Source organism: Rhamphochromis longiceps, linkage group LG7 (assembly GCF_057381845.1).
Source record: "Rhamphochromis longiceps isolate RC_006_pf linkage group LG7, R_longiceps_female_GT1.1, whole genome shotgun sequence".
Taxonomy (NCBI): Eukaryota; Metazoa; Chordata; class Actinopteri; order Cichliformes; family Cichlidae; genus Rhamphochromis; species Rhamphochromis longiceps.
The window spans coordinates 50752581-50778096 of NC_140563.1; the positions used below are offsets into that span (position 1 = coordinate 50752581).

Below are 25516 nucleotides of genomic sequence, written 5' to 3' on the forward strand. Positions count from 1 at the left end.
GGGGGGGGGGTTCAATGTGGACACATAAATAGCTTTTCAGGGAGGATTTTATTCTGCTCACACTGCATCATTAACACGTGAGAAAGGGAGGAGAGGGAGGAGACTGAAGCTGTCAGTGAAATGCCATTTTTGACTGCTTTTAAATTCGATTTATATTTACTGAGAACTTTGCTCTCTGTTTATTGAAAGTCATCGCTGCCCTCTCAGCGAATGGATGTGAGTAAATGAGATCTGATTATGTGCTCCCATCTAGCAGTCACAAGTGGTGGGGTTGAGTGGGGTGGTGTTTTTAGAGGAATTATTACTCATTCTGTGATAGGTTGTGGTCACTCTCATTTTGGCATGTAAAGGTATACGTTTGTATTTTGATTTCTAAATAATGGAGCTTGAAATGAAAACACTTTTAAAAGCACGTTTTTCTAAATTCATCAAATTGCAAAAAAGAAAATCAAAACAAAAAGCAGCTAAATAAAAATGAATCTCCCATTTAATTTATTTTTAAAATTCAGTAAATTCTGCAGTAGCAACAAATATATGCAGTGTCCGTCATACTTAATTATAACACCTCTTCTCCATATGCATCAATCAAACTTTGCCTCCCACAGTTCAAAACATCAGTCTATGCAGCCCTCCGTGGACCCCCCTCCCCCCCCAACACACACACACACACACACACACACACACACACACACACACACACACACACACACACACACAATCAGCACAGGTCTGTGAAACATTCTCTGTAACATTATAGTGGCATTTAACAACTAAATGTCATTCAAGATAAGGACGGGGCGAAGATGAGTAAATGTCTCACATTTTGTTGATGCACCTTACCTGCACATTTAATATATGTTTTGACACCTTATTAAAATATGCGTATTTTCTTATAGGTAAGAACGCCAGTAAGTTGGCTTTTTAAAATCTCAACCAGGGTGAAGCCAAAGTAGCATTTCTGTGGACAAACATGAGTCATAAGCGCTTCTGTTTGACGTTTTTCCTCCTCCAACTTGGACAGCTGTGAGGCAAACAAAACTGACCTGATTGATGTAAATGTGTATGAATACAACATCACAGAGGATTTAAAACGTGCCTTAGATTAAGCGCTGTTCTGGGGTAGGTCTCGCCTGTCATTGTAAATCACTTCCCCGGGAGGATAAAACACCACTGCGGGCTCCTCGGGTGCGCACACGGGGACCAGGACCTGCCCTTGCTCGTCCGCCTCCGGCTTTGTGGTGGCTGTGATCGGTCTTAAGGTGGTCAGAGTCGGCGAGGTCATCCGCCAGAAGAGTTTTTTCAGCGCTTTTCTGAACTCCCGCCTCATAAGACAGTACAGGATGGGATTCAGGCAGCTGTTGGAGTGCGCAAGGCACACGGACACGGGGAACACGTACACTTGCATGCTGTAGTACTCGTAACTGAAGTGAACCACGTTGAGTTTCACGAGGATGCCCCAGGCTGTGAGAGCCTGGTTGGGCAGCCAGCACAGAAAGAAGGACAAGACCACTATGGTGACGGACTTTGTGACTTTGGCGCGTTGCTTGGCGCTCGAGGTGTTGATGTTTTTGGAGGTGATGAAGCGCAAAAGGAGCAGGTAGCAGGCTGAGATGATGCCCAGAGGCACCACGAAGCCAAGCAACACTTTTTGAGAGTGATAGAGCGCGAGCCAAAACTGCGCCGATCCGTTGGTTTCCGGGAATTTGACGAGGCACAGGTCCTCGTTGGAAACTGTCACCGTCGTGGAGAAAACCGCGTGCGGCAGAGCGGCGGAGACGGCGAAAACCCAGATGATAACGGTGATGGACCGCGCGGAACAGCAGTGAGCCCGCCTCCGCCTGCCTTTCAGGGCAGACGCGAGTGACCAGTACCTCGCCACGCTCATGGCGGTCAGGAAAAAAACGCTGGCGTACATGTTCATTGCCGTCACATAGGACACTATCTTGCACATCGCTTTGCCGAAAAGCCAAGTGAAGTCCAAAGCGTTTTCCACAGCCCAGAAGGGCAGAGTCAGGACGAACTGGAAGTCAGTCACCGCCAAACTAGTTACGAAAAGGTTGATGGAGGATTTTTTCCACACATGTTTAGACTTCATTAAGTACAAGACCAGCAAGTTTCCAACCAGACCCAGCGCGCAAACCAGAGAGTAAATGATCGAGATGATAATCCTTACAACAGCGGCTCCATCTCCCACAGAGTCAGCTTTCTCAGAGTCTGGCAGGTGGAGGTAGTCCTCGTACGAGCTGTTGGTCGTGTTGAAAACATAGCTCAAGTTAAAGGAAGCAGCATAGACAATCCCTGGCGAGCCTTCATAAGCAGTGTCGCTAAATTCTCCAGACATTTTTTAATTAACTTTTATCCACGAGAGTGTTTAAGTCATGATCAAATCCAAATGACTCGCACCACTGAAATAATCTTTGTATTTGGCTCTATGTGCGAGTTTTCTGCGAAACAAAAACAAATAAAATGTTTCTGTGCGCACAGGCGACACAGTTCTTCACGAGCTTGTTGTGTTGCTTTGAGATTTTGTCAGTGCGCCTCATCTCTCCAAGAAGCTTCCTGACGCAGCTCACGTATAAACGTGGCGCTGTCTTTGGTTCTGGTCCTTGGTGCAGATACCACGAAGAGGGTGGGGGTGGAGGGGTGTTCCACGGACAAGAAAATTCAGGGCATGGAAATAAATTGTTAAAAAAAATTGAAGTGTCTTTATTTTATGCATGAATGTATTTATTTCTTCAGATCATCTGGAACATTTTCTTCCTCACGTCGCACTCTCTGTATCATGCACAAACCCTACACACAAACATAAACACCGATTGTCAGACACAATAAAAGACGATTTCTTGAAGGCAGTGTTTTATTATGAATCTTTTTTTTCTTATACTGATTCCACTTCAGAACAACCTTGTGCGCAAGTAACCTGAAAGTCAGAGAGTCACCTGCCTTAATGCCGCATGCATGTGACACGACAATGTCGTTCATCATACAGTCGCACAACCTTCAAAGACACACTATCGTGTGGAGTTTCGAGGACACGCGCTTGGCAACATAAACTTTAAATATCACTGGAACCTGCTATTATTCCTGCACTACATTAAGAGTCACAAGAGTGGTCCTCACAGCTATTCAACATGCAGCTGAACGAGAAAAAGAGTAGTTACGATATAATTGCCAGTTTTTTGGATCAACTTGTGTATCAAATTCACCTCTTCTTTTCCCGTTCATCAAAAAGTAGCCACTGAGGAGATAAACAACCAATTCTGTACCCGTTTCTACAAAATAGATTACTCAAAATGTGAGCTATTACTCCAAAAGACAAATGGAAAAAAGGATCTTCTATGAGTTCACCTTGTAGTCTCAATTTTGACTCATTTTTTGCACATTTTTGAAGTTCCCACATCAGCTCATCGAAGCTTCAAAGAAAACAAAAGTTAACCTTCAGAAAGTTGCACAAAAATCTTTCGAAATGAATTTTTTCTAGGAATGAACAAGCCAGTGTCACTTGCATGCCACCTTTCCTCAGTTGTGTAATCCACAGTGGTAAAGAATCTTTAGATCTTTTGTCAGAACGCAGCAGACTCTTTCTTACTGCTGACAGTCTCGTCCTACGTGTTTCAGTAACTAATTACTGATTACTTCCCCCAAAAAGTAATCCCGTTACTTTACTGATTACTTATTTTCAAAAGTAATTAATTACTTAGTTACTTTTTTAAAACACGATTTACAACCTGAAGAGGTGATAAAGTGATAGATCTTTCAGCCCAATTCTACTTTTTCTACATAATCCATCATACAAAATGTAATCAAATGGAAAAGTCTCTTTTTTTTAACTTGTTTTATCAGTTTTAATCTTTTAACTTTATGCATCAAGCAAAAATTTAATTATATGCAACATTCTCTGACTTGAATAAATTAGTTTAAGATTTAAACCTATTTTCTGCACATTCCAGCCCATAAAATAAAATATTTTTAGTGTTTACACTCACTCTTTCAAATAGATGCAAGTAAAACACAGCAGAAAATAAATAAAGTCAAAGACTAGCGGTCCTGTTGCTCTATTTTCACCAGTAAAGCAGGACTGTGGTAGGCGGAGGTTTACCCTGGTGCAGGTGTGCCGCGGTCAGTTGAAGAATCCGCGAGTTTCTCTGTGAATTTCCCATTACGTCATTTTGCACTCCGTGCTTGCTTGGAAGTTTAGGGGTTTTTTCGCTGTAAAAAGAAGTTTTCTTCCCACGCACGATGGACACTAATGTTTTTGTCACTTTTTATGGAATCAAACTCAAAGTAAGGTCAGTACTTCCACGCTTTAAACGCTGCACGCTCATACTCTCTCCCGCACTCGATATGTGATCCATTGTTGATCTGCACACAGCTGTTGTCACTAAAGGCGTGTCACTAACGGCACACTCGCTTACGTCACTGTCGTGAGACATTCTCGCAAAAAATCACGGTTTTAGTAACGCAGCGTTCCTACGGGAAAGTAACGGTAATCTAATTACCGTTTTTGCAATAGTAATCCCTTACTTTACTCGTTACTTGAAAAAAGTAATCAGATTACAGTAACGCGTTAACGCGTTACTGCCCATCTCTGGTTTTCACTAACAGTAAATTCCTGCTGTATCTGACTATTATGTGTATTATGAGTAGAAGTGACTGCTATTGTGCATCGGAGTGCAGAGCTGAACCAATCACAGCCGCAGCGTCACGTCACGTGACTTGTTACGTACAGCACAAGTGCCAAGCCGCACATGTTTATTTGTTTGGGAAGCAGCCAGCCACCCTACCGCCCGGGTAATGGAGGAAATGAGTGTGCCGACTAGAAAAATCAACCGAGCGTGACCGAAGGTTACCGAAGAGAAAACAGATGATGGTTCCAATGCCGGAGAGATTGTCGAACGGAAGAGCCATAGAAGTTCCGTAGTGTGAAGGTATTTCGGCTATTTCAAGTCTGACAAAAAACAGAGTAGCGTGCACTGTAAATTGTGAAAATGAAAATAAATAAATAAATTACATAGCACTGGACACAATCCAGGCACAGCAGAAAGAGCATTAATAAATGCCTAAGTATGCAAATATTTAGTATATTATTTGGCGAACTTCATCAAACAAAGCAGCTGAGAAAAAATCTATATATACTTGAGAAGTTTCTACCAGCAAGTTTGCGTTTCAATACCAAGACTGTATATAAAAGATGGGCGTAGCTTCAGCGTCTCAAAAGAGAAGCTAATGCAGAAGTGCCTGTAAGCCTGAATTCCTTTTAAAGGCCACCAGGGGGCAATAGCAACAGAATTCTCTCACAAATTCATGGCTTCAGTGACTCATTTTTGGTCATACTGATTAAGAAATTATCCATTTTGTATATTTTGATCACCCTAATTGTCAGTGATATGCTCACTGACTCTTAACTGACAAGTTATTAACCAATGAGCATATGGTTTCTGCAGATCCCTCGCTCCACCATGTCTGTTTTTAAAACATCAAAACGGTAATGAAAAAATGTTCATCTTAAGGTTTAATAATAGGAGTTCACGGACCGACGGCTGTGTTACATTAGTAGTAGTAACTATCTGGTTCATTTAAATCTACCTCTGGTTTGTCTTCCACCTTGGTGTGATTCACGTGGGCAGGTGTGAAGACGGTAATTGGACTTAAGTGTGCACCAAAACCACAGGGCCAAGAAGACCTTTAGAGAAGGTGGCCTCAGTCCAATTCCAAAAGACTAAATGCCTTCCCAATGCCAGGTATGCTTTGCATTCTGGGATGTAGCAGGTTGCCACAGATGTGCAGCGTACACAAACAGTCAGCCATAAAATTAATGTAAATTGTAATCCAGTATGCCAGAACACAGCAACTTCTTCCTGCATTTACTTGTTTGTTCTCGGTGTGAAACACCTGCAGATTGCTAATCTGGTTTAGGGTTTATTCCTTTTTTCTTTATTCGTTTAACTTTTGTTTCATAAAGGTAAGATTTGAATTAACCAAACTAAGATTGTACCATGAATCAAATTCACTGCCAGCATTTTCCATTATGTTGGACACATTCCCATTTAGCTTGATGGGCACCACCTGATAAAATTGGTTTTAATGTGATCTAACAGCAACTTACCCGCTGCTAATGCAGAAAACCCAATGCAACCCAAGTTTAATCTCTTATTCCAAGAAAACAAAATCTGAAGGCAATTCAGCTTTTAGTTCTTAACCTCATGTGGAGTTTAGGAGCACTAGGACTGCTTGACATTAGTGCTCTACATTTTTAAGCTAACTTTATGTCGCGGCTGAGGCAGCAGTCATGTGGTAGAATAAATGAGGACCCAAAATGCAGACGGCGGTGGAGATGCGAGGGGAAGTTTATTTACACTGAAAATAACAGAGGTGAGGGCAGAACTGAACATAAACCTAAACTGGGTGAAACTAACAAACAAACCTGGGACATAAGGTCAGCGGGAGAAACTCAGAGGTGGCAGATGAGGACGGCTAGACAGAGAGCGAGAGAGAGAGCGAGAGAGAGAGCGAGAGAGAGAGACAGAGAGAGAGACAGAGAGAGAGATGCAGAGGACCATGGAGAATAAACACAGACAATCTGACAACAAGCAGAAGCCAACACACACTATAAATACACACTAGGTAATGAGGAGATGACACACAGGGGTTGACACAGCTGACACTAATGGACATAATGAGAAGCAGACCTACAAAGTAAAACCGGAAACACACAGACTGTTTTACAACACCAAATGCAGGGACCCGAACGGAACACAGAGGGAAGACACGGGTAGGGATAATAAACACAACAACCAAACCCAAAGAACTAATACAAATTCAGAATAAACACCAAACACAAGATGAAACCAAAATGAAACACAAAATGCTGGGTCAACGACCCAGGACCATGACACTTTAATTACAGTCTTCACACCACTGGGACTGTGAACATAAATAAGACATTAAGTCCAGGCCTTGATAGTGAACATAATCTTCACATTCTTTGGTTTTTACAGAAAGTCCAGTCCAGGTATAAATTGTCCCTTTGGCTGTTACATTTAAGAGAAAGGTCAGGAAAGGTCTCCATTTGCCAAATCACACAACAGTCTGTCGGCTCAAGGCCAGAAAAAAAACCAAACATTTAATACATGGAAACTACATCACATTGTTACACAGTGTTTACTTGAGCCAACACTAATGTGGATATACAAATCAATACAGCTGTATCAAATGATAGCAAGAGGAATAACAAAGACCATTATACAGACTTTCTGTTATACAGATTCTATTGGCCTGTTTTTGAGAACAATACATGCTCAAGGGAAGGCTGTAAACTCTCAAGAGCCTCAGGAGAAAGAAGGCAAGAGAAACTTTGAGCAAGAGCGTAATGGTGTAGAAAATCTCAAAAGAGACAGTCGGTGCATCAGGAATGTGGAGAATATGTGAGGGTCATGCTGTAAGCACTTAATAAAACAATGTAGTTTTCTGAGATTTGGTTCGAAAACATTTTGCTATATTTTTTTTTTTTTTTGTGTGTGTGTGCTTTAATGTTATTGCCAGTGAGTAACTGACTACTTGAGGCACGTAGGCCAAGTCACAGTGTTCTGGCATCAAGTTCTTGATGCCAGGTCTCTCTTGGAAATTAGATTTTTAATCTCAATGATATTTTTTTACCTGGATAAATAAAGGACTAATAAAAAAAAATCTTGATCCTGCAGTACCCACATTTTCTTGTTTTTTTTTATTTGTTAGCAGTGTGGGGCCTCAGATAAAACTGGAATGGCTGATTAGTAATTTACATATGGCTTATCAATTCTAGCAGTAAGTTAACCAGTTCAAGCAGCAGTTTCATTGGATAAGACACACAGGATCAAGGGGGTGAAATGAGCTATCATCAACAACGATGAAGGAATTTTATTCACATTATCCATAAAGCCAGGTGGACAGGGTTCATTTTCTGTTTATGGAACTCTAAATGAAAGATGAGATTGTCTAAACCCCAGAGGTACTCTGCTTTCAGTGAACATTTGCTCTTTGTCTTGATCTGATAAGCCAAAAATCTTCCGAGGAAACCAATGTATAGGACACACCTCCACGGCACTGAGGATAAAATACAAATAAAAGCTGTGTGAGAGGGAAAATCTTTGCTGTTTCAATCACAACTGCCTGCCTTCTCACTAGATTTCAACTTGTTTTAAAAAATATCTTCACACAACAGCTAGAAAAAGTAACTTAGAGAATGACACCTGTACCAGTCTATGCCTAGATCAGGTGTTTCAAACACAAGGTCAGCAGGCCAGAATCAGCCAGGCAAAGACTCCACAACCCAGGCCACTGGATGGCTTTGGAAAGTAGGAAGGAGGGCATAAATTTCAACTGTATTTTGATAAGTTTCTATGTTTTTCTATTGATAAAGACCCCTCCCAAAGCCATGCGACACCAAAGTAAGTAACAGATATAAAATTAAATGACCGAAAATTATAACTATTATATATGATGTATAATTATATATGTGTATGTGTTGAATATGGAGCTACCAGGTAGGAGGAAAAAAAGAATAACTCAGAGAAGAATTATGGATGTGACGAAGGATGACATGTGGAGGGTTGGCGTGACAGAGGAGGAGGCTAGGTACACAGTGAGATGAAAGCAGATGAGCTGCTGTGGCGACCACTAAAGGGAACAGCTGAAAGAAGAAGAATTGAATTTAAAAGGATTCAAAGTTCTGATTTACCTACTGGCTCTATGTTAAGTATCACTGGTGAAAAACAAAAAGTAAAATATTTTCTTCTCAAATATAGCAGATCAAATATGAACCAGCGTTAAACAGGAATAAAGTTAAGGACATACAGGCCTAGTACTGTAAAAATCATGTATTTAATGTAAAGATTTAGAACTGCCTTCCAGATCACATACTTTTCTACTGCAGCCCTTACAAAGTGTGTATGTGTGCACACATTTAGAATAGTCACATCATTGCACCTTCAATTTTAAGTCTCTTGCTGAGTATGCAGAGGTCTGTGAACATGTGACTTACTGAATTATGTTTATTAATTTAAATGTGGTTGTGCTCTGCTGACCTCCAGTGGCATTATTAGGACCTACAGCAGCTGAACACAAACTGGTTGGAAAAGTGGGAGGATCCAAAGCCCAGCAACTCTTCCTGGACAACTCCCCAAGCTTGCTTCCAATGCTGATTTAAGTGCCATCCGGTGTTTGGGAGTTACAGCACAGCTGTTGGAGCCCCTATAGCTGGCAGAAATACCAGAGAACAGATGGAGCTGATAGCAGTCATGGTGGAGAGTGAATCGAGATAGGCTTGTAGTTACATTTCATCAAAGGTCTAATGTCCACCGGAAATAAACACGCACAGTCATTTAAGGTGTTGTTTATGAAAGAGGTTTTTACTGCCTCTAACAAATTAAACATCTACAACAGTTTGGCAGGTTTCCGTCTCTCTTATCACATTCATTTCTAAGTACAGCAGACACACCCCTCATATAGAAACTCCAGCATACCCTTGCTCTCGCACTTTTGAAGTCAGCTGCGTGCTCTGGCCCAGTGAAATTAGGTCAAAGATACTAAACTTTCACTGTCAACAAAGTCTAGCAGAGATTTACACAGACATTTTTTTTCACAGTGTGATTGGTGTTCAGAGTATTTTTAGTGCTTATTAATCAGTTGGTTTCATTTATGCGGATAAAAATGTGAGAATTAGCCCACTTTAAAGACATCCTAGGCAAAGCATTTCACTGTGGCAGAAGCCAAGAACAAGTCAGTCTTGTCTCCACCTGCAACCAAGACCATTTTTCACATGATCAAATTCAAACTGACTGTGACCAAAACAAATCACTGAAAACAGAGATTCAAGGGGTTTAATCATGGCATTGCATGAAGTCCTGCAAACTACAGCTGCTGAGAGGATTGCACAACCAATCACACCTATACACCAACCAGTCACCTGAGGCTGGCACCACAAAAGTGAGTCAGTCAATAAAAAGTCCCGTGTCAGCTTTACTTTTTACTGCTCTAAAAAGTATGTTTACAGCCTGGTACGAAAAAAACAAAAAATAAAGAATGCCTATGGAGAGCTGGAATGGGGTGGGCTTTTGGATAATGGAGTTTGGTTCATGGCTGCTTTGATTGACAGGTGTCTAGACACTGCAGCTGAAGTCAATAAATGTCTCTAGGCTTCAGCTTTGCTACTTTGAGCCATTAAACTGTACCATACCATCATTTGTTGGTACCTTGGAAAGTTATCAGGCTTTATTTCATTTTCTAAGTCAGACAGATGTTTTTGATAGGATTTAAGGGTTGTTTTCTTTCTTTCCTTCTTTTAGATGATGTAGCAGTTTTACACATTTGCTTAACACGTGAAAGATCCCTGTTTTAAGCCTTGGAGTAGACAGAAATCCCTTGGGGCTAGTGTAAAAATGTGCCAAATCTAATATGTGGAGTTACCCGATGCTTCATCTCCTTGTGAAAATGGCAGCAGCTTTTTTGTTTTTGTTTTTCGAGCAACATTCTGGTCCACACTGCATTCTAACTGGTGGTACTAACATACCATGAGGCACATCAGGGGACCGCACTGGGGTAGGGCAGCCCACTCCTCTAATGTAGGTATACTGTGGACATGCTGCACATTTATAATGGGTCCCTGTCTGCTTAGTGTGAGCAACCCACATTCAGCCCATGCCATGAGCTGCCCCACTGGGGCCAATCTGGACCTAGGCTCTACATTACACAGTGGGTTGCCCACTGTGTAATGTAGGCCTGTTCACAGTAGCTCCACATGGGCCCCAAGAGGGCATCTTTGCTGGGATGGCTGCGTGCAATTTTATGTAATACAGTGTATTACTGCAGTCTACCCTGACTTCACAGTCCAAATCGATACCATGCTATGAGTAGTATGTAAAACATTAGAGCTTGTAATCTGTACTGCCACCGTGGTTTACTTGCAATTTGCTAAAAAAAAAAAAAAAAAAAGCATCGACCAGGCTCTATCCACGAATGTACTGTTGTGGTGTTTTAAAGTACAAAGAGAAAAAAGGCATTGCATTGTACTCCAGGCAGTGGTAGTGATGAGCTAATAGCCTGTTTTGTTTTTCAACTGCTATTCCTGCAACATGGTTGACTCAGTTGTGACATCCCTCCCATCTCTGATGAAGTGAAAGGAACGTGACATATGCGCACAACACAGAGAAACAAAGCAAGTGCCAGCAGGTATGTTAACAGGAAGTACACAAAAAAGACAAAAAAAGAGCTGGCATTCTAATAGGATTAGTTTTGTAAAAGCTGTTTCATGTCATTGAGATTCTTTGTTTCAATATGACGTGTCAAGTATCGTTAAAGTTTGGTTAGACCAGTTTTTCTTCATACAGAAATGATCTTCCAGAGATGCAGATGTAAAGTAGTAGCGCAACAGTATTTAGCGCGAGTTGTCAGCTGTTCATGGGGTTGGCAATTCCATCTCCCCTTTCTGACCCAAAAACACGACCTGATGCGTCCACCTGGATTTGCATGGATGCATCAGTGTGTGTAAAAATCTGCCTGTGGATGAGGCTGATAGTATAAAAAGTGCTGGATACAGTAAATTACAGTTAATTTACCTTGGAATCAACTATGACAATAGTTACAGCCAATATAACGCATAGCTGTACAATACAGTGGTGTAGACTCCCGATCACGTGAGGACCTTGATAAAGGTATAGTCATTGCATCAACAGGGACCAAGGCCATTTGGCCAAGGTCAGCAGTGGCTTCTCTCTGACTTGTATATCAACAAGACATTAAAAGCCTATTGTTCGGGACTAGAATGAGAGAGCATATTTCTCCCACACTAGCTTGATGATTCAGTAGACAGACACTCACTCTATCTTTAACACCATTAAAAATGACAGTTTTGATAAAGCTAATAATTAGGGCTGGATGAGGCATCCCTGAACCCTCCTGCTGTTATGCTGAAATAGAACTAGCATGCTGGGAGCGTCCCATGATTCACTGAGTGTTTCTTCTTCATCCAACTCTTTTCAATCTGGGTTTATGCATCACTTTGCATTTAATTATTAGTTATTATTATTATTATTAATCTCTGCCTCAGTTCAACTGTGTGTCTTTTGTCCTGTCTCCCTCCCAACCAGTCGCGGTGGATGGTTCGCCCCTCCCTGATCCTGGTTCCACCAGAGGTTTCGTAATGTTTCTTCCCACTGTTGCCAAATGCTTGCTCATAGGTTTTTTTCTGACTGTTGGGGTTTTCTTTGTATTATTGTATTTTCTTTATCTTACACTTTAAAGCACCTTGAGGTGAGTGTGGTTGTAATTTGGTACTATATAACTAAAACTGACCTGAACCTGTGCTTGTGTCAGATGCCTCACAGTATGAAGGCTCTACGTTTTAACCTGTCCAAAGACTTGCTTGTCCGGTTAACTGGTGATTACGAAGTGGCTCCTTGATGTGACAATACAGGGAGTGCAGAATTATTAGGCAAGTTGTATTTTTGAGGAATAATTTTATTATTGAACAACAACCATGTTCTCAATGAACCCAAAAAACTCATTAATATCAAAGCTGAATGTTTTTGGAAGTAGTTTTTAGTTTGTTTTTAGTTTTAGCTATTTTAGGGGGATATCTGTGTGTGCAGGTGACTATTACTGTGCATAATTATTAGGCAACTTAACAAAAAACAAATATATACCCATTTCAATTATTTATTTTTACCAGTGACATCAATATAACATCTCCACATTCACAAATATACATTTCTGACATTCAAAAACAAAACAAAAACAAATCAGCGACCAATATAGCCACCTTTCTTTGCAAGGACACTCAAAAGCCTGCCATCCATGGATTCTGTCAGTGTTTTGATCTGTTCACCATCAACATTGCGTGCAGCAGCAACCACAGCCTCCCAGACACTGTTCAGAGAGGTGTACTGTTTTCCCTCCTTGTAAATCTCACATTTGATGATGGACCACAGGTTCTCAATGGGGTTCAGATCAGGTGAACAAGGTGGCCATGTCATTAGTTTTTCTTCTTTTATACCCTTTCTTGTCAGCCACGCTGTGGAGTACTTGGACGCGTGTGATGGAGCATTGTCCTGCATGAAAATCACGTTTTTCTTGAAGGATGCAGACTTCTTCCTGTACCACTGCTTGAAGAAGGTGTCTTCCAGAAACTGGCAGTAGGACTGGGAGTTGAGCTTGACTCCATCCTCAACCCGAAAAGGCCCCACAAGCTCATCTTTGATGATACCAGCCCAAACCAGTACTCCACCTCCACCTTGCTGGCGTCTGAGTCGGACTGGAGCTCTCTGCCCTTTACCAATCCAGCCACGGGCCCATCCATCTGGCCCATCAAGACTCACTCTCATTTCATCAGTCCATAAAACCTTAGAAAAATCAGTCTTGAGATATTTCTTGGCCCAGTCTTGACGTTTCAGCTTGTGTGTCTTGTTCAGTGGTGGTCGTCTTTCAGCCTTTCTTACCTTGGCCATGTCTCTGAGTATTGCACACCTTGTGCTTTTGGGCACTCCAGTGATGTTGCAGCTCTGAAATATGGCCAAACTGGTGGCAAGTGGCATCTTGGCAGCTGCACGCTTGACTTTTCTCAGTTCATGGGCAGTTATTTGGCGCCTTGGTTTTTCCACACGCTTCTTGCGACCCTGTTGACTATTTTGAATGAAACGCTTGATTGTTCGATGATCATGCTTCAGAAGCTTTGCAATTTTGAGACTGCTGCATCCCTCTGCAAGATATCTCACTGTTTTTGACTTTTCTGAGCCTGTCAAGTCCTTCTTTTGACCCATTTTGCCAAAGGAAAGGACGTTGCCTAATAATTATGCACACCTGATATAGGGTGTTGATGTCATTAGACCACACCCCTTCTCATTACAGAGATGCACATCACCTAATATGCTTAATTGGTAGTAGGCTTTCGAGCCTATACAGCTTGGAGTAAGACAACATGCATGAAGAGGATGATGTGGACAAAATACTCATTTGCCTAATAATTCTGCACTCCCTGTACATGTTTGGGGTGACCTCTCATCCAGTGTCTGGTTTAAAGTCTGTAGAACTGGATAGAGTTGAGCGTAAGATAAAGAAGCCTTTATGCATCAAATACATGAAGTCTGTTGAAATAATGTGAACATATTGGCAGCAGATGACTATCTGAACCTAACTGTATGCACCACAGTGCTGTCAGAGGCATAAACAGATCATCAATCTGCACCACACAGTGAAGCCGCAATTATTAGTGGACCACTGGAGCAACACATAACATATGTGTCATCTCAGTTATTTTGTTTTTTGTGAAACAGAGAAGCTCTGAAGAAGTTTTTGCATTATAAATTTTCCATTTCTAGTACATCCACTCCCCTCCTGCAGATAAGGGACCACAGTGAGTTTCTGCACACTTACCTTCCAATCTAGACAATAATCTGCAACATTGCCTTTGAGACCTTCACAGAAGCGAAACAGGAGGCACCACACAAAAGACTGCAGATCATGATTTTCAAAAAGTGCTCCGCTGGGTAGGACAATATCAGACCTCAAAATGGTGAGAACTCACCAATAAGTACACTCTGCTAACACAAAGCTAACCAGACCAGCTGCATTCATTTATATTCATATTCACCAGACGGACATGAGGGTAAATCTTCTTAATATAAAATAAATCTTCTTACTCATCTCTCTGCATTTTCAGACACCCAAATAATTAGTTTGAGTTGACCTCCTTGGTGTAACAGTATGATATCTCTGTCTGCCATATTGTAAACGACGTATAAGAATAGCTTGGACATAATAGCTTAGCATGTCGATACCTAATAGAGAATGTGCATGGCATTTAAGGTTCTACTAAGATGACAAAATTGTGAATTTTAAACTCTTAAGATAATTTTGAATGTAGTAAAATCTATCTCTCATGTTTCCTTAGCATACTTTTAGGATAATACATGTAATAGATGCTGTGCATGTGCATGACATGTAATACAAAAGTATTTTACTGTGTATTTTACAGTTTTGTACTGTTTTTCTAGAATATCATTCAATTTACATAAATAGACTGTGATTTCACATTTCAAATGCAAATTAATGTAAAATCACTGTAAATGTAATAAAACATAATTTTCTTGTTTGTTAAATGTATTTGTCTGTACACATGCATATTTAGATATATAAAATGATTCTTATAAACTTTTTTTACATCAAATTATTATTATTATTATTGTTATTTGGGGCGATCGTGGCTCAAGAGTTGGCAGTTCACCTTGTAATCAGAAGGTTGCCGGTTCGAGCACCGGCTCAGACACTCTCGGTCATTGTGTCCTTGGGCATGACGCTTCACCTACTGGTGATGGCCAGACGGGAATTGTAAAGCGCTTTGAAGGTCTCAAAAAGCTCTATATGAATGCAATCCATTATTATTTAAACCAACTGTTAACTGCATATTTCTGTACATTTAAGTATTATTATTCATATTGCCACATTCATTGACCTTGTTTATAGGTAATTTCATTGTTTAATCACATTAAAATGTTCCTAATTTAATGTTGAAGAAGCCAAAATCCCATGTGAAATTAGGGCAACAAACTGTATTGTCATTACTGAAAATAACTGTATTTTCATGGGAAAGTTATTTTTTGGTATTGTTTTGGCACCCCAGCTGCTGGAATATTACTGTTTTTTTAGTATTTTTTTTTACGGTGTATGCAAAGCTGTGATGGTTTTAAGGATAAAGTCAGTTACAGGATAATTCCCATTTGGGGATGTAATGCTGCAGGTTTGTGCCAGCAGGATTACATCTCTTTATGTCGTAGGATGATGGTGTGTTATGTTCACTGTCAGACTGGTATTTTTTGGCTCACACTGCTGACACAAGTTACAGCACCATAGCAACATAACAACCCCCTGCAATGAAGCATAATTATGATTTAATATGACTGCAGTATGTCTTGCATGTTTGTTTATGTAGTCCAGAGTCTGTGTTGTGGAGGATGAAATAATAGTTTCATATGAAAGGTTACAGAGATACAGTTATCTGCAGGAATTTGCACATCAGCAGCGATCGTGAACATTTATTAGCCTGCAGAGTAAAGGCATGTTCCATTTATTAGAGAGCACCACATAGTGTCAGTTTCATTCGAAAAGACAAATTAGAAAAAAATGGCTGAAGCAAATGCAAATGCACAGTGCACGTAGGAGGCACATTTACTGACAGGTGACATATAAACATGAGAACAAGCTTCTCTGACTTTGTCCTCACTCTCTTCAGACTGCATTTAGAGCTCATACACATACAGATACACATTAAAACCCCAAAGTGAAAGGCTAGCAAGTTTGGAAACTGTCTCATACAGTGGAGCGCTTTTAGTTAAGCCAAGCCTCCACACACAGGCTCAGCTGTTCAGCCTCTGTAGCTCAGAGGCTGCTCGGCTCCAAATATACAGATCAAAACAGCCTTCAGCACAAGTTCTCCTTGTCCTCCTCCAAACCAGGAGAATCCAGAACCTCATTTTATACATACTGTATATATATGTGTGTGTGTGTGTGTGTGTGTGTGTGTGTGTGTGTGTGTGTGTGTGTGTGTGTGTGTGTGTGTGTGTGTGTGTAATTATACATGCTTTTCTTGCATTGCTAATGTTTCTGAGTAACAATATTCGGTGTTAGTTCATTTCTGTGGATTGCTGAATACGTGATAACTGTTGATTTTACTGGTGCCTGTACAATAAACACTCTGATCTTGTGACGTGACACTAAAGCAAAACCAGCCTTAAACAAATAGGAGCAATACAAAAATGACACAAAGCTACTAAAACAGCAGCTGGCAGTACTCTTGAGGATTTCTATACATCTAATGGTTTGTTCACATGACGGGAGTTTATGGAGTGCCGTATCTTCGTGCAGTCCTTTTTCTTCCATGTCTTAGTGTCCATGTGTCGCCCACGAAGGGCACTATCTGGTCAGCCGGATCAACTGTTATCACTGCCTGCCAAATAGTGTCACAGCCTTTTCCAGGATAGCAACAGTTTATTTAGTGCGGTGCAGCCCAGCAGCACTTAGTCAGAGGGTAGATGAGCCTGTTTCTCCACAGAAGTGGAAAAATCACCCGTGCCAGCACACCAGCAGCTAAACACAGCTCTCCGACTGATATTTATCATAAATCCTGGACGGCATCTTCTTTGCTCTCACACTTCTTTGAAGAGTGTTAAAAGGAACTGTATAAACTCCCATAAAGTGGACCGACAGATGCACTTTATCCATAAATGCCTCGGTGCTGTTCACAAACCTCCGACTGCTTAAGCGAAGGTGACAGCTATCATCTTTTATGTATAAAAGATTCCCAGACACGTTCCTCAGCTAGGTTCTCATACAGAATTTGTGAGGGCTTGCTCTGCTGAGTCCGGCTTTAAAGTTGAGCCTGTTGCATTGCTGTCCATCATCATGCCAAGCTTCTCCGTCCCATTCCTTGGTTCCTCCCTTTGTCTGTCCCTTTGCAATCTCCTCCTACGACTGAGAAAGAAACAATCATGGCCAACAATCAAGAGCCAAGAGCTAATCATCAGTATGCAGCAGGCATCCACTCTGATCCTTTACATGCATTCCATACAATGGTGAAAAAACATTTCATTTAGCCCCTCACATGTACACAGACTTACCGTGAACAGATGCAGATGAAAACAACAAGAAGAATTAATAGCACAAGCCCTGCGATGGCACAGGTAATTATGATTCTCTGTTTGCCTTGTATCTGCACCCCCAGATTTAGGTACTCACACCTGGAACCAATGTAACCGATCTGACACCTGTGACAAAGAACATAAAATGTGTTCCTAACTTCATTTTCATGTGCATTTTTCTTGCAAGGCATCTGTTCGTCTACTTCTTTAACATGCTCGGACGGAACCCTGGAAGCATTGTCGTGCAGGAACATAAATGACAGGGCTTTCTTTTGCACCCTGTTGTTTGTTCAAATAAACATCCTTGTTGTCAGTCTCTTGTCACTGTCTCTGCTCCACAGCTAAATGATTTTGCAGAATGAGTTTTGTTTAAATTACATTTTGCACAACTTGAAAACAGAGTTTGGAAATCTGCGCCTCACCTGCAGGACGGTGCATCCTGGTCCTTTATGTAACGACACTCCCCATGGATGCAGTAATACTCAAGTTCCTCTGGGCATTTTGAGAAGTGCCCATTCGACTGTCCAGTATCTACTGTGTCTTCTGGAGGAGTAAAATGTGTAGAAAGGGGAGGAGTCTAATCATTGTTAGCAAGCACGTATAGAAGCTCATAAATACAGAAATTAAACAGTGAAATTTGTCAGTTGTTCTATATAAAGCATAGTTTTGGTAAAATAGTCTACTCTATGATAATGCCTGTTACCATCAACAATGACCCTGTCACTATTACTAGGCATAAAATAGTCCCTTATGAAAGCCCTCACAAAACTACAACTTGGGCTGGTAGCTGGAGTTTGTTCCCTTTAACCTGAGATAGATGAACTGTGTTCCCTTGTTACTTGTCTTTTTAAAGCTACTCAAATGCTTATATGTAGCTATGGAGTCCTCCAACTGTACTTATGGGGAAAATGTGTATGTTGCATATCGAAGCTATTTTCTTGATCTTATGCCAAATCAAAAATATACTTTGTTTAGAAAAAGCAAAAAGCCTTTTTTGTTTATGGTTTGAAAAAGTAAAGCACAATTTTTTTAAATTAATATTACTATTTATCAAATTCTAATGTCACTGTCACTGACTGTATACAAAACAGATAGATAGATATATCGAGCATATAGACACTGAGTGAAGTCAGTGTGTTAGTGCCTTAACCCTGCGTTCTTTCTAATGGTCAACAGGGGGAGACTATTGCGACTGCCAAAAGAAATCAGATTGTAGAGAAGTCTTTGAGTAAATTATCCTACGTTTGATTTTGGAAAACATTTTCTTAAAGGACTCAATGTTTTAGAGCCTTCTTCAATACAGCATAATGCTTATTTTGTAAATTATGGTTCCAATAAAATGGTCACCGCTGAGAAGTCCTAGTGCCACGTGCTGTTCTTGATTTCAGGTATCGGTTGCACTAAAACAACTTCTAAGAATAAGCTGTATCATTACCTAATCAGCTCAGTCTCTACTTCAAATAGCAAGACCAAGTTCAAGTTAGAGCCCCCGCTGCTTTTCAGATTTCTGTCTTTCATATCGCCTGCAGTGTATGGCTAACACAAAAAGATTTTCTTTATGTGCCTAGTATATAGGCCTAATGGAGATTCATCAGTCACCTTGTCTAAATGAACAAATGTACCAAAAGCAAATGAGCTCATTTCTCCAAACGTCACCTTCTGGCATGGCATGATGTGTGTATATATAGACTGTTTGTAACACGATCCACTGAAGAACTGTGCAATGCATGCCAGGAAAGGCCTGGTGTCATCGAGATCTCATTAGACACGTGTCTCTACAACTTGAGCTCCAGAAGAGCTGGGATGCTCTGCAACATCTCAATAATAACTGAATATGATGATTTGCAAATCTCCTTATTCCATATTTTATTCATGATAGGACATAGAAAACATATCAAATATACGAACCGAAAATCCTTTAAGAAAAAGTTTGGCTCATGTTGAATTTGATGGCTGCAACATGTCTTTAAAAAGTTGGGACTGGGCCATGTTTAACACCAGTCTGTAAACAATTGCAGGACTTTTGGAAAATTAATGTTTTCCCATTCTTATCTGATATGAAATTATAGCTGCTCAGCAGTCCTGACTCGTCTTATTTTCCATTTCATGATGCATCAAATGTATTCAACTGGTGAAAGATCTGGACTGCAAGCCAGTTTAGCCCCTGAGCTCTTCTACCATGATACTTATTGGCCTTGGGGTTAGGGTTAGGCTTTGCTTTGGAGACTTTTGACCTGAATGCTGATCATAACCAGATTGTCTTTGTCCTCCTTAATCCGGAGCGCACCGTGATCCTGTTTTACAAAAAGAATTTCAAATTTTAGTTTGTCCGATGACAAAACAGTTTTCCACTTGCCCTCATTTTAAATGAACTTTGGCTCAGGCTGCATTTCCGGATCATGTTCATGGCTTTTTCTTTGCACGACAGAGCATTTGTAGTTGGCACGGTGAACTGTGTTCGCAAACATTGATGTCTTGAAGTGCTCCTGAGTCCGTGCCAAAACGTTCCTGCCAGAATCATACCTGCTTTTAATGCAATACTGATTTTTAGCCTTGTCTCTTACCCACAGAGAATTCTCCAGACTCTCTGATTATTTTGATGATATGATAGTATTATTACCGTAGATGATGAGATATTATATTAAAAGTGCTTTGAGAAATATCATTCTAAAATTGTTCCACATTCCACATTTATTTTGCAGATTGGTGAACCTCTGCCCAACTTTACTTCAGAGAAACTCTGCTTCTCTCATAGGCTCTTTTTAAATACGTTATCGTGTTAGTGACCTATTGCCAGTTAACCTAATTAGTTATAAAATGTTCCTCCAGCTGTTTTTTTTACCACTTACTTTTCCGGTCTTGCGTTGCCCTCATGACAACTTTTTTAAAACATGTTGTTGCCATTAAATTCAAAATGAGCTCATATTTTTCACGTAGTAGTAAAATATTCCAGTTAAAAGACCCGACCTATTTTCGAAAATCCTCCTGTTTTTGTTCACATTTTTGAAGCATCTCAGCTGTTTTGGAAATCAAGTCGTTTCATTAAAATTCTTTACAAAATGAAATGGGATTATGTTTTCATCCTCTCCCTTTTCTCTATCACAGACACACATGATAAAACACACCCTGACAGCTGCTGGTTAGCCATGGAGATGAACTTCTGACCACCGGTTTCATATAACACTTCTTCTGAATACCGCTATCTTTACAAGCGGCTCTCATGACATTATCTTTGAATATTGAGCTTGTAAAACAATAGTGCTGCGACATCAATGAGAGCGCTTCACTTGTTAGCTGAAACACGAGACCCAGTTTGCTGTCATGACCTCAGTGCTGAAAGGAAAAATCTCATGTTACGAAGTTTAAAGAGATAGTCTGGGAAGTAGCTTTATTTGCTGTCTTGCCAAGAATTAGCCGAGATGGGGCAACCGATACCACTAGGGTTGCCAACTCCCTGAAAAATAAATAAGGGACACCTCGTGGCCAGGGCCGGGCAACCCAGTTGTCTTCACCCTTCCCATTGTGGTAGCTCTTTTTTTGTGTGTGAAATTATTTTTTAACCATTTGACTTGAACTTGATTTAAGCAGATGCATATTCTTTGTGATATGACCATATGGGAAACAAATGATCATTTAGCCATTTATTTTTAGCTCACAATGACAACATTAACACAGTAAAACAGGTCTCTTTCTTAAACAGAAGCCTGTCATGCTTAACTTTTGAGAATATAAGTAAATCTTTCTTTAAAAGAACTCTGTCCTACTTAACTTAAAATTATATAAATTAATAGAAAGCAATAGAACGAAAAATATTCTTGTAACAGTGCACATTTAGTGCATTTAGTACAGTTGGCTTCAGTTGAGGTATTATTTCAGCTTTTCTAAAGCTAATCAGCTGCTCCTGTTTGTAAACCCACTTGTTCCCATGATTACGCATCATAACTCATCATCATTATTCATCTATGTATTACTTTTATGTATTAGTGATCTATTTGTTGTAATCATCTATCCTTGCTGTTGTTTATTACACAAAATAAATTATATTATCACACTTCTGGCCACATAGCCCTGATATTCACTGCACATGCCCATATTAACCTTAACCAGAGGGTTTAAAAAAAACAAACCAGTGTTTACATACCATATCTGCTTCTGCCATGGCCTGGCGGACAAAAAATTGGTAAAGGGTTCCCCGAGCTTTCACGCCCCTCATGTTCTTCATGTGCCCACCAATAGAAGCATGCCTATGGAAAAAGTGCGCCAGCACACAGTGCAGTGCGCTTTATAGTGCACTTTTCCAGCCAGGTGTTTTCCTTTTCCCATTCCTCCCTGTACTTTTGCAGCCTTTTTTTTTCTTTCTCTGAGCGAACAAACATTGCTGCTCTAATGCTGGGCTTACACTGTGCGATTTTTGGCCCATTTTGAGCCGATTTTTGAGTCGTGCGACCGATTTGGTGATCAGCCCGATTTTGGCCTTCATCGTGCGTCGTGTAGTATACGTGGGGTAACGAGAAGCGATTAACACCTCGAGCAGCCCCCGATCATCAATCGCTCGTGAGGGTGTCACCGCAGCTGCTCACCCGCAAACACGTAAACGTTGGTGAAAAAGACGGCGCAGCACAGCTGTGCAGCGTGTGATCTGGACACAAGCGATGGAGGCACAACTTGTAGAACTTTGGAAAGCTCATCCGAGCCTTTTCGATGTGGCATCACAAAATTATCACGACCACAACAACCGTGAAAATAGTTGGATTTACATTGCTGCTCAATCACAGCTGCCTGATCAATGTTTTTCATTAGCAATTTAGCAAAGTTGATGTGGTGGTGTGTCTGTGTGAGTGAAAGACAGAGAGAGCGAGCGACAGATTTTCTGTTATAACCTTCATTTTATGGACGCACAGTGTGCCGTCCGAGACTTGCACCGCAGTGTCGGCGTTTGTTTCCCTGTTGGCCATGCTTGTTGTTGTGGTCATCGGTTGTCTTCCGGTATTTTCTCCGTAAGCGACCTTTCCTCGACCAATGAGATGAGCGGTAATCTGACTTGTCATACTCGAATTGTCATAAGTGTGCTGTCAGCTCATTGGTCACAAAGCAGGAGAGGGGCTGGGAATTATGTTTTCAAACAAAGTGTTAATTCCATTAACATTTATAGACTACTTTTGATTCTCACTGTATTACGGGACAAAGTGCGTCCCTTATTAGCTCAATACGGGACGTGTACTTTTGTTTCTAAATACGGGACGATTCCGTTTTTTAAGGGACGGTTGGCAACCCTAGATACCACTGTCACTTCGTGAGCTATAAAGCTAACACTAGCTGCTGGTTTGCTTAGCAAAAACAGTGGAAAACAGGACATAGCTAACCCGAACAAGTCTTTAGACCCTATAAAGCTCACAAACTAAAATACTACATCTTTAAAAAAAAAAAAAAAAAAAAAATCACAAATCAAAGTGAAAAGCGGTGCTAAATAGTGTGTTTCAACCTGTTTCTGCGCTTTCTGCACACCTTAGCTAAACAACGGTGATTGTTTTATAGATATACAAACATAAAGTCAGTTTTCGTTTCAAATCTTAAATAGAATCTATTAATTTCAATTCTTTTCAAACTATTAATTTGGACTGATTAGAGCTTTTCTATTATATAGTCAGCTATTATTTTAATTTTATTTTGTGTCTTTGTCTTATATTCATTTTAGTTTCTAGAGTGAAAGTGTAAGTTTTAGTCTTTTTTAATCATTATTGTATAGAGAGCATAATTCAGATGCGAGAATAAGGAAATCAGTAAAGGTATTACAATAAAAACTCTGAACTTTCTGGAAGAAGTTCACATACAGTCTTCTAGATATCCACAGTCTCAGTAAGCATGTCCATCAATGTCTTATCAGCAAAGTCGTAATAAAAACTTTCACCAACAGATACTAAAACTAAGCATAATTCCTCAATATTTTAATTTTATTTTAGTTAGCTTCCTAAGTTCAAAAAATTATCTAAATTAATCTACATTTTTCCAAAAGAATACACACACACACACACACACACACACACACACACACACACACACACACACACACACACATATATATATTTATATATATATATATATATACATATAAAAATTTGTGCTATTGTACTTAATCCCATATAAAATACAACACCCATGTTATGGGTCTTATCTAGTGGTTTATTTCCCACCAAAATCCATCTAACAATGATGAGATTGTAGTTAAAATTTGCTTAATTACAGAAATTACTCAGCAGAGGTTGTTGACAATACCTCTGTACTAAGGGTTGATACATTTTATATTGTGTATTGTATATTGTGACTCCTCAACAATATACTTTTCCAAGTGCGTCTCATACCAACATCTGTCTTACTACTTCTACTACTGAAAAAGTCAAACCAAAGAAGCAGTTATGACACCGTCACAGAAACGCCCCTTACACCACCTTTCCATATCTACCTGTGCAATTGTCTCTGTTGCCATGGAGATGACAGTCGGACACAGTTCCAGTGGGAGGCACGTCTGTGGCATTCCACTCTGCCAGGCAGTATTTGCATAAGGTCAGAGCTGCAGCCAGGAGCACAAACAAAAAGCCAATCACACACAACCAACGTACGTACACCTGCACATTTTAACCAGCGTTTAGCCGCATTGTACTTACAGGATCTGGACAAGCGATGACAGGACTTTTACTACTCTATAAACATCCTCTATTACTTTTCCTGGTGACTGTATTGGCAAATAATTGTTTTTTTAATATATAAACCTATAGAAAGGACAACGTCACAAACAGTTTCCAAAACTTATATTAAGGGAAGCCTGATTTGATGATGATTAATGATCACAGAAGATGCACATTCCTTGTGCATGAGCTTTTCATTTAATCATTAACCACAAGTGAAGCTTGTTGTACAAGTACAATTATTCCACAAGTTGCTTAGCAGGGAATTGCCCGTAAACTTGTTTTGGCTCCATTATTTTGATAACACATGGTTTTAATACCAGTCAAAACAACATAGAGCTATTCAAATGACATTTTAAAAACTAGATATGAGAAGAAAACTGGAACCGTACAGGACATGCATTTAAAACAAGAACTATTTACATATCATTTTAATATTATCCTTTTGGGTTTTTAGCCTTCTGCTTATGGACAATGAGAAAGAAAGGTGAACAAGAGAAAAGATCTTACCGATTACTATTCCTACATAGAGTCTGTGCACTTTGGCCATCTCCTCACTTGATAAAAGTTTTCATCCAGTATATTAAAGTTCAGTGTCATTAACAAACAAAAGTCAAACTGGTTCAGTCCTTTTTCAGGGGTCAGCGACCTTTGAAAAAGGTGTGGAAAGGCTGTGGAAGTTCCCCAGTGGCGTGTCGTATTGTGGTTCTTCATTGATGGTGGCTAATTTCATAATCAACCGGGAAAGCTTGAAGCTATAACCAAAGCACGTCAGCTCGCTGACTCTTCTGTGACTGACCTGAGCTGCTGGGTGTGAGAACAGAAAAAGGAGGCGGCACTGAAACCGAACTCCGATCCCCGCCCATACTTTTAAAGCTTTAAAGGAGAAGACAACTCCATTCAAGCTATTCTGTTTATTTTCTCTGTAGAGAACAAGTTTGCCTTTATACCTGAGGTTTGCTTTCTTAAGAATGAAATGACAGGTGGAGCATTCATTGACAATACGTGGCACCGGTTTAGCTTAAAAGGACTTTAGATTCTATTTTTAATTTTCCATTCCACTGTCCTTCCCTCATTCCCTGGAACAGAAAGCAGATAAATGTAGGTGGATGGGTAGGAGATAAAATCTGATAGTAAAATAGATGGCTGGAACAGCTGGATTCCTTGCAG

The 25516-nt window shown here is 40.2% G+C and overlaps 2 protein-coding genes across 2 annotated transcripts; both read right to left on the minus strand.

The window, feature by feature from the left end:
• Nucleotides 1–679: 679 nt before the first annotated feature.
• Nucleotides 680–2621, minus strand: rxfp3 (relaxin family peptide receptor 3). Its single transcript, XM_085411330.1, has one exon. The coding sequence runs from the start codon at nt 2339–2341 to the stop codon at nt 1103–1105; it is 1239 nt and encodes a 412-aa protein (XP_085267456.1). The 5' UTR covers nt 2342–2621; the 3' UTR covers nt 680–1102.
• A 13889-nt stretch (nt 2622–16510) lies between these two features.
• On the minus strand, nt 16511–25156 carry btc (betacellulin, epidermal growth factor family member). Its single transcript, XM_085414147.1, has 5 exons — nt 24857–25156; nt 24124–24231; nt 18086–18206; nt 17643–17789; nt 16511–17496 (listed from the first exon to the last, which is right to left on the minus strand). The coding sequence occupies exons 1-5, from the start codon at nt 24894–24896 to the stop codon at nt 17352–17354; spliced, it is 561 nt and encodes a 186-aa protein (XP_085270273.1). The 5' UTR covers nt 24897–25156; the 3' UTR covers nt 16511–17351.
• Nucleotides 25157–25516: the final 360 nt, after the last annotated feature.